Source organism: Eubalaena glacialis, chromosome 4 (genome assembly GCF_028564815.1).
Source record: "Eubalaena glacialis isolate mEubGla1 chromosome 4, mEubGla1.1.hap2.+ XY, whole genome shotgun sequence".
Lineage (NCBI taxonomy): Eukaryota > Metazoa > Chordata > Mammalia > Artiodactyla > Balaenidae > Eubalaena > Eubalaena glacialis.
The window spans coordinates 174,513,585-174,531,656 of NC_083719.1; the positions used below are offsets into that span (position 1 = coordinate 174,513,585).

General features: G+C 50.7%; 1 protein-coding gene across 4 annotated transcripts in view; it reads left to right on the top strand.

The window, feature by feature from the left end:
* The first annotated feature begins 4,931 nt into the window (after positions 1-4,931).
* UNC13A (unc-13 homolog A) overlaps positions 4,932-18,072 on the top strand; it is a 62,750-nt gene continuing 49,609 nt past the window's right edge. For all 4 annotated transcript variants that reach the window (XM_061188658.1, XM_061188656.1, XM_061188659.1 and 1 more), the window contains exons 1-4: positions 4,932-4,953; positions 14,274-14,303; positions 14,900-14,999; positions 16,875-16,992. In XM_061188658.1, the coding sequence (XP_061044641.1) occupies positions 4,932-4,953; positions 14,274-14,303; positions 14,900-14,999; positions 16,875-16,992 (270 nt within the window). The remainder of the gene's footprint in view (positions 4,954-14,273; positions 14,304-14,899; positions 15,000-16,874; positions 16,993-18,072) is intronic.

Genomic DNA, 18,072 nt, shown 5'->3' on the forward strand with positions numbered 1-18,072 from the left:
TTAAGTCCACACGTGTACACAAAGTTGCTTTGTGGCAGTTTCATCAAAGAGTGTTGGGATGATTGATTACCCACATGGAAAAAAATATACAGTTGGACTTTATCTCACTCCACACTCCCAAATCAGTTCCAAGAGAGGTCAAGGCTCAACTGCAAATGACAAAACTCAAAAAATGTAGAAGATGCTATGAGAATATCTTTATGATTCCAGGGCAGGAAAGAATTCTTTAAACAAGACACAGTGTGCATTCATCACAAGAAAAAAAAACCCTGTAACTATGTATGGCAATGGATGTTAACTAGACTCACTGTGGTGAGCATTTCAAAATGTACACAAATGTCAAATCATTATGTTGTACACCTGAAACTAATATAATCTTGCATGTCAATTATGCTTCAAAAAAAAAGTGTGTGCAAAGGAAAATAGTGATCAAGTTGAAGAATTTAAAATTAAATCCATAGAGACAGAAAGCAGATTAGTGGTTGCCAGGGGCTGGGGGATGGGGATAGGGAGTGACTGCTAATTGGGATGGGGTTTCCCTTCCGGGTGACGGAAATGTTTTAGTACTAGATAGAAGTGGTGGTGCACAGCATTGTGAATATACTAAATGCCACTGAATTGTACACTTTAAAATATATAAATGGTGGGACTTCCCTGGTGGCCCAGTGGTTAAGAATCTGCCTGCCGATGCAGGGGACACCGGTTCGAGCCATGGTCCAGGAAGATCCCACATGCCGCAGAGCAACTAAGCCCGTGCGCCACAACTACTGAGCCTGCGCTCTAGAGCCCGTGCTCCGCCACAAGAGAAGACACCACAATGAGAAGTCCGTGCACCGCAACGAAGAGAAGCCCTGTTCGCCACAACTAGAGAAAGCCCGCGTGCAGCAACGAAGACCCAATGCAGCCAAAAATAAATAAATAAAATTTTTTAAAAATATGTATATAAATGGTAAATTTTATTATGTGTATCTATATGTATATATTTTTTGGCTGAGCCATACGGGATCTTAGTTCCCCAACCAGGGATCGAACCTGTGTCCCCTGCACTGGGAGCACGAAGTCTTAACCCTTGGGCTGCCAGGGAAGTCCCTGTTATGTGTATTTTACGGCAATAAGAAGAAGGAATTTAAAATTAAGAGCTTCCGGGACTTCCCTGGTGGCACAGTGGTTAAGAATCCGCCTGCCAATGCAGGAGACTGGGTTCGACCCCTGGTCCGGGAAGATCCCACATGCCATGGAGCAACTAAGCCCGTGAGCCACAACTACTGAGCCTGCGCTCTAGTGGCCGCGAGCCACAACTACTGAAGCCCGCGTGCCTAGAGCCCATGCTCCGCAACAAGAGAAGCCACCGCAATGAGAAGCCCGCACACTGCAACGAAGACCCAACGCAGCCAAAAATAAATAAATAAATATAATTTTTTTAAAAAAATTAAGAGCTTCCTAGAAACTTCGCTCAGGAGATGAATCCCCTCCCTATGAGCATGGGCTGGGCTTAGTGATTTGCTTACAAACAACAGAGCAGGGAAAGGGAAAAATGATAACTTGACGGTGGATAAACTTGGCAGACAACACCTTACCCAGGTAATCAAAATTAACATCCTCTGTGACGTCATGTGGACATCAGGGACCTCTGGTATGATGTGACAAGGAGGGAACCCCACTTCTGTGATCTTTCCCCCAAACTCCATAACCCCAGTCTAATAATGAGAAAACATTAGATGAACACAGTCAAGGGACTTTCTACAAAACATCTGACCAGCACTCTCCAAAGGTATCAAAGTCATGAAAAATAAGGAAAGACTAAGAAACTCAGAGAGGAGGAGACCAAGGAGATAAGATGACTCAATGCAATGCAGGATCCTGGATTGGATCCTAGACTAGAAAGAGAACATTAGTGGAAGAACAAGTGAAATATAAAGTCTGCAATTTAGTTAATAACAAGTGCCAATGTTAATGGCACTTATTTTGACCTATGTACCGTGTACCCATATGTAAGATGTTAACATTAGGGAACACCGGGTGAAGGATATACAGGAATGCTCTGTGCCTTTTATAGTTCTGTACCTTTGCAACTTTTTTTGTCCATCTAAAATTTTTCCAAAATAAAAAAGTTATTTTAAAAATTAAGAGTTTTGCAAAGCAGAAATAGAGTCACGGATGTAGAAAACAAACTTATGGTTACCATGAGGGGAAGGGGGGCGGGATGAATTGGGAGATTGGGATTGAAATATATACACTACTATATATAAAATAGATAGCTAATGAGAACCTACTGTATAGCACAGGGAACTCTACTCAGTGCTCTGCAGTGACCTAAATGGGAAGGAAATCTAAAAAATAGTGGATATGTGTATATGTATAACGGATTCCCTTTGCTGTACAGCAGAAACTGACACAAAATTGTAAAACAACTATACTCCAATTAAAAAAATAAAACAAGATAAAAATTAAGAGCTTCTGTTCAAGAAAATGACACCATGAATAGAATGAAAACAAGCCACAAAATTGGAGATTTTTACAACATGTGAAACTAACAAAGGATTTATATCTAATATGGATAAAGAACTATAAATCAATAGGAAAAGACAGTCACATTAAAAAAAAATAGATAAAAGACTTCAACAGGCATTTCAGCCTAAGAAGAAACCAAAAAATCACATAGTGTTCCACCTCATGAGCAATCAGGAAGCTAATCAAAACCAAAATGAGGCACACTTCATCCTCTTATTTTGGAACAATTCAAACACCCAGACAATTCAAACTGTTGGCAAGGATGTGGAGCAGCTGAATGCTTATATGGTGCTGATGCAATGTAAATTGCTGGAGCCACGTCAAAAACAAGTTGAATGTTATTTCATGAAGCTGAGCATATAGGTGCCCTATGATCCAGCCATCACTACTCGTGTGCACCAGCCTACATTTCTGAGAATGGTTATAAAAGCTTTGTTTGTGATAATCCCAGAGTGGAAACAATCTTAAAGTCCACCAACTGGGGCTTCCCTGGTGGCGCAGTGGTTAAGAATCCACCTGCCAATGCGGGGGACATGGGTTCGAGCCCTGGTCAGGGAAGATCTCACATGCCACGAAGCAACTAAGACCATGCACCACAACTACTGAGCCCACGTGCCACAACTACTGAAGCCCGCGCGCCTAGAGCCCATGCTCCGCAACAAGAGAAGCCACCACAATGAGAAGCCGTGCACTGCAACGAAGAGAAGCCCCCATTCGCTGCAACTAGAGAAAGCCCGCATGTGGCAATGAAGACCCAATGCAGCCAAAAATAAATAAATAAAATAAATTTATTTTTAAAAAAAGTCCACCAACTGGAAAATAGATAATCAAAGATGTACTAATTCAAAGGAACACTATACAGCAGTGAAAAATGCATGCATTACAGCTAACCACAAGAAACTCAGATGAATACCAGTAAAATCATGTTGTGCAAAAAAACCAAGTTATAACAATGTGAATGTTTTATTTTAGTTATGCACAGTTCAAGAACACACAAAACTAAACCCTGTATTGTTTGCTGATAAATATGCGGTAAAACTCTAAGGAAAAGTAGGGGAATGAAAAACAAAATTAGACGTAGTTCTTCCTTCAGAGGGAAGGGACAATCGATTGGGGAGGGACAGTGGCCTATGGGGTCTACCATTATGATGGTATTGTTCTTTATTCAAGCCTGTCATTGCTGCTTCTTACTCCTTACCTATGGGTAATCAATATGTAATAAAAATTTTAAAAGCAATGAGAATCTCAACAATGGTTAACATTATACATTACTATTCCAAGTGTTTTCAGGTGTAACTTATATAATAACTCCTGCAACTCTGTGAGGTAGGTCCTGTTATCTCTGTTTTACAAGCAGGGAAACTGAGGCAGAGTGGACACATGACTTGCCCAAGGTCATGCCAGTGATTAGAGGCAGAGTTGGGTTTTGAACACAGGCCTCCCTTGTGACTAACTCCATATACATCTCGCGTTTATGGATCTCCGTCATGTGTGCTGGGGGCTGGGGACTCTGTGGGCCTCAGCCTCTGGGACTGTTCTAGGTACTGGAGATACACAATGCACAGGTTTGTGTATTAGGTGTGTTAGGGCACCGGCTCACACAGAACTGCCTGGTTAGATGTGTGGGGAGGGGTGGTGAGTAGAACTGTGTTGGGGTCAGGGTCCAACCAGAGAAAGAGTTGGGGTCTGGGGGTGTCCAGAAATATGGAGTAAGGGCTCAGTTTGGGGGAATTAGGTAAGGCTTTCTGGAGAAGAGTATATTCAAACTGGGCATTGATGGATGAATAGGAGTTTGCCAGTTACACAAAGGGGTGAAGGGTGGAATCCAGTCCGAGTGTGTGCCAAGATCCACAGGCTGAGAGAAACAGGGACACAGAGAGAGACCTAAACAGGACGTGGCAGAGACACAGAGAGACTGAACAGAGAGAGGCTCAGAGGGAGACACATGACCGAGAGAGACGGGGAGACAAAGAGTCAGGGGAATAGAGAGACCCAGAGAGAGAGACAGAGAAACAGAGGCAAAGAGAACGAGACATAGAGACAGAGGAATAGAGATACTCAGGGAGAGCAGAGAGACAGCAAACAACTCAAGATTGAGAGCTAAAGGAGAGACGAAAACACGCAGAACCAGAAGGGAACCTGCGTGATGGCCGCCCTCCGCTCCCACCCGGCTCCGGCCCTTTAAACCCCACCCCCACCCCCGAGCTTGCAGCACCCGCGCCCCATCAGGCTCCGCCCGCCAGCCGCGCATCAGCACCACGTCAGGAGCTGTCCGCGCCCCCGGTGCTGAACCAAGATGGCAGGCGGCGGAGGCCGGGCCCCGGCGTGAGCGGAGCGCGGGCTGCAGCCCCCGCCATGCCCCAACCCAGCGGCAGCTAAGCCCGACCTGACAGAGCCGGCCCGCCGGCGACTCTGGAGACATGTCTCTACTTTGCGTTGGAGGTAGGAGGCGAGGCTGCAGGGTGGGGAACCGATGTGGACCAGGGCTGGGCTCGGGGTCCGTGTGGATGCGGCTGGGCTCCTGAGGGGGTGACCCGAGTACACGCGGCTGGGTTTTGAGGGGGTAGCCCTTGTAGACGCGTCAGGGCGCCTGAGAGGGTGATCAGTGTAGATGCAGCTGGGCTCTCAGGGGGTCCTGGTTGCCGCTACTGGGGTCGTGTGGACACGGCTGAACGTGGAGGCCCGTGTGGACGCGGGCAGGGGTCTGGGGCTCCATCTGGAAACGGTCTAGACTGGGTCGTCTGTGTAGAACAGGTTATTAGCGGGTTCGTGTGGAAGGAGCCGGGCTGGGTAGTTCGAGTGAATCCTGCAGGGTACTTGGAAGGAGTCTTGTGCTGTGGGCTGGGCTGCGGGCAGGGCTCGGAATTCGGAGAGGAGTGCAGGGGGAGCGGTCGCCAAGCCCTGAGCGTGCAAGATTTGGGTAGAGGGGCTTGGCCATTAGGACTACCGTGAGCTCTAGGTATCCCTCACCCTGGGAGTGGAGAGGACTGGGGTGGGGGAGACCCCTTCCAGCATTATGAGAGGGCTGTGATTGGGGGGTCTGGGGGCACTTTTCCGGTTAACTCTGCCGTCTCTAGTGGAGGCTGGGGCAGTCGCCCGAGGGCCTCCCCCTCCCCGCCCTCTCTGGCCCCTCCGCCCGCAAATCCGGCCTTCTCCGCAGGGAGTCGACCCTTTGGAAGTGCAGTACCACCCTGCACCCCTCACGACCCATCCTCACCTCACCCACTTTGCTCTGGAGGGAGGAAAGGAGAGGTGGGGTGGAGCTATTTTGGGGCCGGAACGCCATCTGCATCGAGGCCCACGCCCAGGCCCACGCTCTGCGTTGGGGTGGGTGGAGGGAAAGAGACTCGGGAGGGGCATGACTGCGCCCCCCTCACCCCTGAGACAGGGTTGGGGAGAAGCCAGCCCACCTGGACCAAGGCGTCTGGGGCAATTCTGAGTTCTCAGCAGGGGACCTTGGCCGTAGGGGTGGTGGTGAAACAGGGCTCAAGGCTTATAGAGGTCTCAACCTTGGGTTTTAAGGGTTGGGGTCCACCCCCTTCGCCTCTACTCCCTTCAAGAAGGCTGGGGTGGGAGAAGGGGTGTATCCGCCAAGCCTGAGATGGCAGGCTTAGGGAGACCTTAGGCAGCCGGGAGTGTGCTGTGTGTGTATGTGTGCGTGTGTGTGTGTGTGTGTGTGTGTGTGTGTGTGTGAAAGAGAAAGAGAGAGAGAAATTGGGAGAGAGAGAGAGAGAAAGAGAGAGAGAGAGGGAGAGAGATATGGACCCCAGCCTCCTCCTGGACCCGGGTGGGCAGGCCCAGGAGCCGGGAACCTCCCCCACTGCCCCTCCCCCCTCCCCCCTCCTCCTGTGCCTCTCCATTCACAAACCCAGCCCCGCCCGCCCGCTCCCCGCCGCGGTGGCTTCCCGTGTGCTGCTCGCGCGGGGCTGGGCCGGCGTGGACGCGGGTGTTCTTAAAGGGACAGGGGCCTCCTTTCCTTGAGCTCGTTCCCAACGGTCGGGGCTGATGGTGGGAGAAGGGCCAGTAAGATCAAAAGTCAACTCATTCAGCCCCTAGCCTAGGGAACTAGGGGAGTCGGGAGGTGGAGTGGACCCCCATGAACCCCTCACAGACTCGGCCCAAGGGGAGGGGGAGGTGAACGTCCAAACCCCTTCCTGGCCCCTCCCCATCCTCTGAGCTGCCTAACACTTGGGAGGGGATAGCACTGGAGGAGGGGGTATGTGGGTTGCTGGCTGACTCCTCCAAGCTTGCTCTCCTCTGCCCCTCACCCCCGTCTTCGGAGCTGGGCTTCTCTAGAATCTCACCCTTAACTCTGATGCACACTGGAGTCTTGGCTGCAGGGGTGGTGTGAAGCGGAGGCAGTAAGAGGGGTGAGGCTTCCTAAATCGGAGGCCTAGGGGAAGAATAGTGTTGGATGATTTTGTGGAACTCCTTATAGGGATTTTGTGGAACTTATAAGGAGTCACCAGCTGAGTAGAGGGGCGTCGCTGGGAGGAGCAAGGCTTGGGATGAGGTGGGAGGTAGAGCCCTGAGGTGTAAAGGGAGCAGTGGATGCTGGGAGAGGCTGGGTGGGGGGAGACTGGGAGAAGTGGGGAGAGGGAAATGCTGAGAAGGGTGGGGGAGATGCCCAGAGTGGGAGGCCTTGAGGGCTGAGGGGGAAGGAAGAGGGAGCAAGGCAACTAGGCTGAGAGGGCTTTTCTTGGATCTGAGTTCACCCTCAGAGTTGAGGAAATAACCTGCCCCCGAACCAGGGGCCCACCCATGATTGCCCACATCTGCATACACTTGGACTGGTACGTTCAAACCCAGACTTGCCTTGTGCGGACAGAAATGCTCAGAATTCACCAAGTCTCTATGAAGACCACGTGCCTGTGACTGCACATTCATGGACACATGTACAGGTTCACATGCCCATTTGAACACACACACATACATATATACTGGACACAGTCACTCTACGCCATAGGCATTGTTCCCACAATACAGGCATGTGTGTCTGCACACATGCACACACATGGATACGTGTGATTAATGTTCACAATGGCCATATCGCCTAAAGATCTACCCATGCCTTACCCCTCAGGCATGTACATATATATATATATATATATATATATATATATATATATATATATACCTGTTAGGGCCCCAAATCCCAAGAAACACATGTGTACACATGATCAAATGCCAAGGCCATATATGTACACACATGATAACACTTGCCTGGACACTCAAAGCAGTCACTTTGAATAGGTGAATAATGATGCACACAGGAGTGTGTACATGTATGCAAGTAAACAAAAATACACAGGCTATACAACTGCATATCACACACCCCAACATGCGTTTCTACCTAACATATCACTCAAAAACCTGCACGTACCTAAACTCATACGAACCAGCATGTCCCACATACAGTCACACCCCACTCCCCAGCACATACGTGCAGACCCTCACTTGCACTCCGATGGTGCACATGAGTACCTGTCCCTCTACACATGCACACGTACACCCATATGCACTCACTTGCCTGCCCTGGTAACACGAGCAAATACACATTCAAGAACACACAAATGCAAGTTCTTGTGTGCATATCCTGCACTAACACATGGGAGACCACCCTGTACAGACCTCGCCTCTGCCCCCTCTCATTTCTTTATCTATGTGGAGCCCCATTGCCCCCCCCACCTTAATCCACTTGCTAAGTCTTGGCAGAATTCTGAGGCTGCTAACAGCAAGTGCCACCTTGTTCCTTTGTGAATTCATTCATGTATTTACTCAGCAAGCATTGAGCACCCACTATATGTCAGGCACTCTTCTTGGCTCTGGGGACCCAGCCTTACTCCTGGCCTCATGCTGGTGGGGTCAGAGTGGGAGAGATGGGGAAAGGCTGCGGAAGATGGGGAGGAGCGTTTCTATGGCTCTTTTCCTCTAGGAAGCCTACCCTGTTCCCATCATCACCATTTGCCTGAGTCTCAGAAGATGAGGGGGAACTGAGCAGAAGGGAGACCATGCTCTAGGTGGAGGGCACAGCACGTGCAAAAGCGTGGTGGCAGGGATTTGGTTCTAGACTTTCCTATGTGCATCATGACATTTTGCCAGGCCACTCAATGTTTAAAATGTTCCATAAATATTTGATGACTGAATATTGCATATAAATTAGCAAATGCGTTTGAGAGTGAGTTTACCGCACAACTAATAATAATATCTACAACAAGCCCCATCTATCCAGCATTCTATAGGCACACTGTTGAGGACTTTTATGCCCATTGCCCTCTTTAATCCTCAGAGCAACCCATTTTAGAGATGAGGAAAACCGAGGCTCTGGGAAGTTCAACAACTCGCCTGGTGCCACAGAGCCAGAGGTGTAGCTGCCTGACTCCACAGCCTACTGGGAGTGAGAAGTGAAGGTGGAGCCTCCCCTCAGTCCCCAGAACCTGGAGACACCTAAGTCCCTACCATGGGGTGAGAATCTGTCCTGGGATCACCTTTTTCCTTCATCCACTCAGCAAACAGACATATCACGATCTCCCCATTCATCATGGCTTTTCCTCTTCCCCTCTCCCAGGAAGCCTTCACAAATCCCTCTGTCTCTTACTGCCCTGTTTCTGATACCACACAGCCAGGGGGGTCTGATCTTTGCTCTCAACAACCTCATAGGATGCCTCCGGTGTTGGCTCTGATTCATCTTCAGGGCTGCAATCTTAGCCACCTCCCTATCTTGCACCTCACTTGCCTCCCACACACAATGAGCTTCCTCTGTGAGGTGTGAACCAGGACATCCTGAGTCCAGGAGGCCTGGGTTTGAATCCCTAAATCCACTACTTCCGGGAAAGTCCCATATCTTCTTCATTCCTCAGTGTGTCCATCTGTAGAATGGGCACACTAATAGTGCCCGCTGCCTAGGTTTGCTGGAACTCTCCAGTCATATGAGGCACGCAGAGAACTTGGCATGATGCCTGGCTGTGGAAAGGGTCAATAAGTGTGAGCCAAAGACAGGAAAAATCTGTGATGGTGTTTTTATTAATGGGGACTAAAAGCTTTCTGGAAAGAGGTCCGTGAGTGTAGGACATTTCCTGAGAGCTCACTGCGTTCTCAGGCCTGAGGAGGGCTCAGTAATACATAGGGGGCAAAAGAGGTGCCAATTCTTTGGAGGTACGTGGGCAGGGATGAAAAGTTCAGCACCGTGGACAGTTCAGGGAGGAGACGCTGAGTTCAGCACAGTGGACAGCGTCTGCTCCGCGGGACCAGATCTTAGCGTAGGGCTGCTGGAGGAGGCAATGACGTCATTCCTTCAGTGAACACTATTTAATGGGCACCTACTATATGCCAGGTCTAGTTCTAAGTGGTACCTGGTAAACAACACAGACAGAATATCTGTCAAGTTTCTTGGTGTGTTTTACATCTAAGGCTTCAGTCTGGCTCTGGCTTATTTCTGTCCATGGAGGATGAGAGTCCTCATTTATTCTCTCCCAGATGCAAAGCCAGAGAGACCAATGTCCTTATCCTAAAGCCCTTGTCTGCTATCGACATCACATATTAAATACCAAACATCCTAGAATCTATTTCTGAACTCTCTATGCTTTCCTTCCACCACTTGTAGTGTCTTCTGACACCTGATAAGCATGTCCTGTGAGTGGGCTTTCAGCCGCTTCCCCTGATGGCTGGAGTTCTCTATTCCCCCCATTCCCACTCCCAGGGCTGGCAGGTTATGGGCCAGATGCCCCAAGGACTGGAGTCTACCTCAATTAGAATCCAGGGTCGTCCAGGCCAGGGGCACACTTCGAACTCAACCAAATCATAAAAATAGTAATGACACTAGTAATGGTAATGATAATAATAGTAGTAATAACAGTATAATAATGCTGATGCTAATAATAATGAAGAAGAAAGGGGAGAGGGAGGAAGAGGAAGAGGAAGGAAGAAGAAGGGAAGAGGAAGGGGAGAAGAAAGGGAGATCAACTAGGCTTGCCTTGCCCCATTTCCCAGATGCAGAAACTGAAGCCCAGAGCCTGGCAGCGCCAATGAGCCCCTGCTCCCACTTCCACCGATTCTGCCCTGGGCCACAACTGCCTGTGCGACCACATTAATCAGTCAGCGCTGATGGGGGCGGGGGGTGGGCGGGGACCGGGGAGGCCGCGCGGTCTGCTGACCTGGCGTGACGCGGTATCTCCTGCCCGCCCGTCAGTGGGCACCTCCCCCACTCAGCACTCCCGCGGTCGCGTCGCTCACGCCCTCCGCGCCCACGTTATAAATAGCTTCGTGCTTGTGACCAGGAGCTCGCGAAGGAGGGGCGGCGCTTCCGCCCTGGTGACCCCGATACCGCAGGCAAGAGGAAGGCAGCGGGCAGGGGGAAGGCAGCGGGGCGGAGATGTGATGACGATGACAGTGGTGAAGGCGACAATGACTCGGGTTCCGCTTGCTGATGGGGAAGAGAGAGGCAGAGAGAGACTCGGCTCTTTCTCTGAGCCCCATCCGACCCCCACCGCCCCGAGCCCCTACCTCCAAGCCCTCTTATCCCCTGAGCCCCTTCCCTGAGGCCACCCACCCTTCCGTTCCCCTCTCCCTTCCTGAGTCCCCTCCCCCGTCATGAGCCTCCTCCAGCTCTCCGAGCCCCCTTCCCTTAGTCCCCTACCCTCCTCCTCCTTATCCCACACCGTATTCCCCGCCATGAGCTTCCTACTCTGAGGCTCCTTCCCTGACTCCCCATTCTTCTCTGAGCCCCGTCTCCCACCCTGAGTCTGCCCCTCCTCCCTCTGAGTCCCCAGTGATGAACATGTATTGATGTCCTCACCCTGAACTTTCTGAAGGGGCCCGGGGGCTCACTGTTAGAGCCAGAGCTCTCCGGCAATTTCCCACTGCTTGTGGACCCCAGCTGAGCCCATTACCCTCTGGCCCAGAGAGACTTAGGGAGGAGGAAAGGGGGAGAGATAAGGCACTGGGAACAAGAAAGACAGAGACAGAGGGAGGAAGGGAAGAAGAGAGACAGAAAGACGTGACAAGGGGATGACAGGGGTGGAGAGAAACAGAATCAGAAAGAAGGAGACAGGGAGAGACCGCCTCCCTAGAGGAGAGGATGGAGGACAGACCTTGGACAACTGGCTTCCCCTCTGAGCTCTGCCCCTGGTCTGTAAAAAAGGGACACAGAGAGGGAGTTGCAGAGTGGAGCACAGGTTCGGTCATACCCCAGTGAGTCCCTCAGATCTCCCAGGGCCTGGCACCTACCTCCCCTCTGGTTCCCACCCCCAGCTTTTCTCTCCCAATCCTGCCTCTCCTCTCTGCAACATCTTCCCTGCCTGCCCTCCCTAATGAAAATCTGTGTGTCTCTCTGTGTCTCTGACTATCATGTCTTATCTCCCCTCGCTTCTTCCTCCCTCCTTTTCCTTTCTCTCCTCATGTTGGTCCCTCCATGTATGTGCCTTTCTGAGCCTCTGTGTCTCTCCCATCATTCTCCCTCCCGCCCTCCCCCTGCACCCTCCTCCCCCTTCACAGAGTCATCAGGTTTGCAAGCTGGAGGTCCCCCAGAAGGGAGGCCTGGAGCTACTGCTGGACACAGTCCTAAGTGCCCCTGAGCCTCACTCAGTCCCAGAGATGAGGGGCTGGGTGGCTGAGCTCTCTGTGGTCTGGGTGGAGCTGAGGCTATGAGAGGGGGTATGTGGGACAGGGGTAGAGACCCTGTCCCGCAAGAGAGGGACTTTTGCATGTGCAGTCACGTGCCTTGAGTGGGAAGGTGGGGAAGACAGGACTCGATGACTGATTTTGGATGTGGGGGAAAGAGAAAGAGGCAGACAGAGATGGAAGCCCAGAGAGGGGGGTTCACTTGCCCAGGGTCACACAGCACCATAATCTGAACCCAGCTCCACCTGACTCCATGCTGAACAAGGGCTCACCTTTCCCGATGACCAGTCAAGGGCTCTATCTACGTTCTACCTCCCAAACACAAACCCAGGTATGGTGGGCATAATGCCCAACCCATTTGCATTTAAAATCTGGGTCTTGGGGTGGTGGTGGTGTTGGCATAGGAAGGCACTCATTCCTCTTCTGCTCTGCAACTCTGGGGAGCTCACTCAGTGCTTCTGGGCATCAATCCCCACCCCCAACCTCATCCTCCGCACAGTCTGTCTGCAACAGGAACAAATAGTATTTACTGACAAGTGTTTAGAACCACTCTACTTCCCCCGCCCTTGATGAGAATCCTCTCTTCACTGGCTCCATTCAGGTGCTTTTTTGAGGAAGAAATTCAAGTGATGAGGACAGAGAAATGAACCCCATATGGGAGGCTGGATCCCAGATAGGAGGCTGTGGCACTTGCCCAGAAAAAGGCTGAACTTGACTCTCAAAAAAAAGAAGAAAGTATAGAAACGCAATTCTGATTCTAGGAATTTATCCTTCAACTTACTAGCACACCCTCTTTAAGACATATTGAGAAAAAGAAAGGTTCTGCAGAGGGTGTAGAATGCTACCATTTGTGTAGGAAATAAAATAATGCACATGTGCACATGATTGCCGATGCATCTCTAGTACCACAAGGAATTGGTACTGTTGATTGCATCCAGGAGGGAGAGTGAGAGCTGGAGTAGAAAAAGCCTTATCTTCATTGTATGATCTTTCAGTTGCTCTGGATTTTGTAAAATGTGGGTGTATTGCCTACTCAAACAAAAATATTCATTTGAAAATGTTAAAGGGAGAAGAAATATAGAAATCAAGAGAGAGGTCTCAGTTTGTGAGCAGGTTTCAGGTGGGAGTAGAGAGTAATGGTAGAGAAATGCATTGGGTGCAGATGCAGAGTTTGAGAGGTAATGAAAGTGAAAGTTTAATGTCCTGTGAGAAAATCTAGTAAAGAGTGGAATTGCTTTGAATCACTTGGGGTTGTGGGGTTATGTGAAATATGAAGAGACTGGACCACGTGGAACCCTGAGGTATATTTGGGTTGCACCTTTCACGGGCAAGTTGGGCTGGACAAGCTCTAACAACCTACTGGCCAGGACTGGGATATCTCTATGTGCACTATGGAGTCAGCTCTCTGGGTTGTTTTTTCCCACCTCGCCCAGTCCCCTTTGAATATGGGACTCTGAACCCTGGAAGCATTCAGTAGGACAGGCTGAGCTGGACAATTCGCGGAGAAGTCTCACTGGTCTAACAGGGGGATGGGAATCATTGGAGATTGTTTTCTCCTTTCTCCCCTACCTCCTCCTCCCCAACTTCCCTCCTCCTTCTGAAGCAATCCTGGAGGACTTCCTGTAAGAAGCCTCTCCTGCCACCTGCCCAGCTCCTTCTTTTGAATCTTGTTCAATTTTGGTGAAGTCACGACTGGAGGGAGGGAGCTCTAGGGGAGTTTGATGGGGAGGAGGGTGGGACATGGACTGCTCCCAAGTTCCAAACTTCCTTCCACCCCAGGTCTGCCTGTGCTCATCTGTCTGATGGCTTCTCTCTCTCTCCCTCTCATCCCTGCCTCCCTCCTCTCCCTATTTCTCCTCCTCTCATTGTCTCTGCCTCTGTCTCTGATTTTGCCTCTGTCTTTATCTTGTTTTTTTTTTGTTGTTGTTGTTGTTTTGTTTTGTTTTGTTTTGTTTTTTAAATCTATTCGGTCTCTTTACTGGCCTCTTTTGCTCTCTATTTTTTGCCTCTCTTCTCTCTGTCTCTTTCTTTCTGTATCTCTCTCCTCTCTCATTATGTCTATTTTCATGTGTCTCTCTGTGTCTCTTTCTCTCCTCCCCAACTCTCTCCCCGTCTCCCTTCCCTCTCTCTGTCTCTCTCCACAGTCAAAAAAGCCAAGTTTGATGGTGCCCAAGGTAAGTGGCCTCTATTCCTGTCCTCTCCTGTGTTGTCTGTCTGTCTGTCCATCTCTTGGAGAGACAGGAGAGGGGGTCTGAGCCAGTGACGGGGAACTTGGGCTCTATGTCTGCTGAGCATCACAGAGAGTGTCAGACTTGATCTAGGGTCCCAGCAGTCTTCCCAGCCATCCCCTGAAGACTCCAGTGGGAGTGGGGCTCACCCTGAGCCAATGGTGCTTCCCAGGATCCTAAGAGATAGGGTGGGGACACTTAGATTAGGCTGCAGGTGAGAAAAGTGAGGTTCAGAGAGGCAAAGGAAGTTTCCTATGTCCAAGGATATTGGATGTAGTCATTTCTAAGCATCAGGATTAGGTATCCCAAAATTCCACATCTCCCTGCACCAAGGCCCCTCCCTTGTGCTCTGAGGGGCTGGGGGTGGGGCTCTGGGGCCTGGCCTGGGAGTGGAGGCACAGAAGCACCTCAGGGTGTTGGACCTGGGGTGGGCCCAAGAACTCACAGCCCCTGGGGGATCATAGGGGTGTTATCGAGAGCTTGGGAAGGGGCATGGGGGAGTCCCTGAGCCCTTGCACTGACCTCTGCTCTCACCGCCACAGAGAAATTCAACACATATGTGACCCTGAAGGTGCAGAATGTCAAGAGCACGACCATTGCCGTACGGGGCAGCCAGCCCAGCTGGGAGCAGGATTTCATGTTGTGAGTCTGCAGCGACTGGACCTGAATGGCCACACCCCCGGCACAGCCGGGCACTTTGCTGGTCCTGCAGGGCACAGCCGGACACCCGGGTGTCGTCTGGGACTCCCTTCGCTCTTCCTTCAGCCCTGTGTCCAGCCATCAGCTTTGCCTCCAAAGCACTTCCCGAATCCAATCGCTTCCCTTTATCTCCGAGGCCACCAGCCAAGTCCCCTCTGCCCGCCAGCCTCCACCCTGGCCTCCTGCTGCCATCCACCTCCTGCAATCTGTTCTCTTCCAGGCAGCAAGGGGGATATTTTTAAAATTGCAAATCACATCCGGTCACTCTCCAAACTTGCCTGGGGCTTGTGGCTCATCAACCTAAGAACAAAACCCATATTCGTCCCTGCAACCCCCCAAGGCCCGGCCCCTGTGACCTCACACCAGTGTCTTGCTTCATCTCTCCTGCCTCACCTGCCCCAGATACACCCACCTCTGCACTGTTCCTCCAACATGTCCAGCTTGTTCCTGCTCCAGGACCTTTGCTCTTGTTCTTCTTTCCCCCTCTTTCCCCATCCCAGCTGACTCCTTCTGCCCTTTGGGTCTCAGCTGTGTCACCTCCTCAGGGAAGTCTTCCCTGACCACCACCCTCAAGCTGCAATTGAACAGTAATTTCAGGCCTTGCCACCAATTGTTATTCTATTCATTTGTGTGATTTTTGACACCTTTCTGGCCCCTTCCCCTGGACTATGGGCTCCACGTGGGTAAGGCGCTATTGGTCTCTGTTCCCACTGTGATCTCCATGCCAAGCACAGAGCCTGGCACACAATAGGTGCTCGATAAATATTTGTCTAATAACTGAATGAATTCATGACCTGGACCCTCCCCTCAACCTGGAGCTACTCAGGGCCTCCTATTACATCCCACCTACTCTGATGATGGCCAACATGTGCCATGCCTTCTTCTAAGGCTTTGATTAAATCAATTTTGCTTATAATCCTGGGAGGGAGGGTGCTAACATAATCTTTATTTTACAGATGAGGAAACAGAGGACCAGAGGGCAAAGCCACCTGCTCAGTGTCATACAGCCTGTACCTGGCAGAGCTGGGATTTGGACCCAGGCAGCCCTCAATCCCTGAGCAGAGCCTGGCTGGGGACTGTCACTAGTGGAGGCCATGAGGGAATCCAGAGTTGGGATTCTGGAGCAGAGGAGCACTTGGGGAAGGAAGAAAGGAGCTGGCTCTACAATTTTAGGAAAATGTGAAGGGGGCAGGACAGAGTGGTCCCCAACTCCCCCTAAAGCCAGTTACTGAATGACCAGGTCACGGTCAACAGATATACTCAAGGAGAACATTCCTTAAGATAAATCTTTGGCAAATTGGTAGATTCAGTGAATTGAACATTCACCAAGGTTTACTACCAAATCTGCATATTTCTAGGATGGGGCCTGCAGGGAAAGTGCTTAGAGGTGTAATCATTCATATGCTCAAGGGTGTCTTCATATGATTGGAAAGAGATGACACTGGGAAGGATGGAGGCACCACGAATGCCCTTATCTTGGGGTAATAGGGAGCCATGGAGGGCATTTGAGCCTCTTCCTCACTTAACCAGCATTCTCAGGGTCTGAGGGCTAGAGGAAGGGCCAGGTGATTTGGGGCTACAGGAGACATGTGACACCTGTCCCCATTCCTTCTTTCTCAGCTTGGAATCCTAGTTCTGCTGTGATACCCTGAGCATGTAACTTAGTCCTTTGGCCTCAGTTTCCCCTCTGTAAAACAAGAACTACTGTGTTACCTTCCTGACTAGGACTCACCCAGGCCTGGGTTTGAATTCTAGTTGGTCATGTGTCCAAAGGTGAGTGAACTGACTTTTCTGAGTCTTCATTACCTCTCTCTACAGCGAAATTAACCGCCTGGATTTGGGGCTGACGGTGGAGGTATGGAACAAGGGTCTCATCTGGGACACGATGGTGGGCACTGTGTGGATCCCTCTGCGGACCATCCGCCAGTCCAACGAAGTGAGTGGTGGGATGAAGGTTGGATAGGAGTGCCTGGGAGGGGCCCAGAGGCCAGTGGTCTAAACAAGATGGACATCTATCTCCATCCCCTGACAATATTCATGTAGACATCCAGGGCTGCAGTGGCAGCTCCAGTCACCAGGGTTTAAACTCCTTCCATCTTGTCACTCTGCCTTTCTCCTCATGTGGCTTCCACCTCATGGCCCAAGATGGCTGCTCAAGGATTACCATTACATCTGCATTCCAGTCAGGGGAGGGAAAGGTAACAAGGGAAGGGGTTTGCACTCCTAATTAAGGGCCCAAACTGGAAGCTGGCTGTCATTGGCCAGAACTGTCATGTGGCACCACCTACCTGCAAGGGAGTCTGGAAAATGTAGTCTTAAGCTGCATAGCCCTGGGCCCAGCTAGAAATGCATCCCTATGGAAGAAAGGAGAAGGGATATTGCAAGCAACTAGCACTTTGTGCCCAGATGGGCATCAGGGAGTTTACGCCAGTCCCAAAGAAAAGAACCTTGGCCTCCTCTCTAACCTCCTGGCCTTAAATTTCACCCTCTCCACTTGGCACCTAAGATCCAATCCCGCCCTCCCTGCCCATCACCCTTGGGAGGCCTTCCAGATGGCACCAACCCACTTTGCCAGCCTTATTTCCCCCACACCTCAACCTACACTCCTCACAGGCCCCAGGGATAGCTTCTGAACTTTCACATATGCTGTTCCCTGGGTTTCAAGTGTCCTCCTTTCCATCACCCTTAAGCCCAGCTCCCATGCCCTCTCCTCCAGGAAGCCCTCCCTAATTTCCGCCTGGATCCCTCACCTCCCCTCCCTCCTTCTGGCCTGGCCCTGACTTCATGGTGTTGCCGGTGTCTGTGTCAGGCTCTATCTCCTGTGACTGTGGGCTTCTCAGGCATTGCCCAATGTGGACCAAGCTTAGAGCAGACACCAGGTAGGGTTTATTTTTTAATGAATAAATGGAGATGGAGGAAAGAGGTGCAATAGTCCAGGCGAGTCCAAAAGGAAGGCTTGTGGGTGACCCAAAATTTCCTCAGTGACCCTCCAAGTGTGAGGAAGGCCTAGTCACCT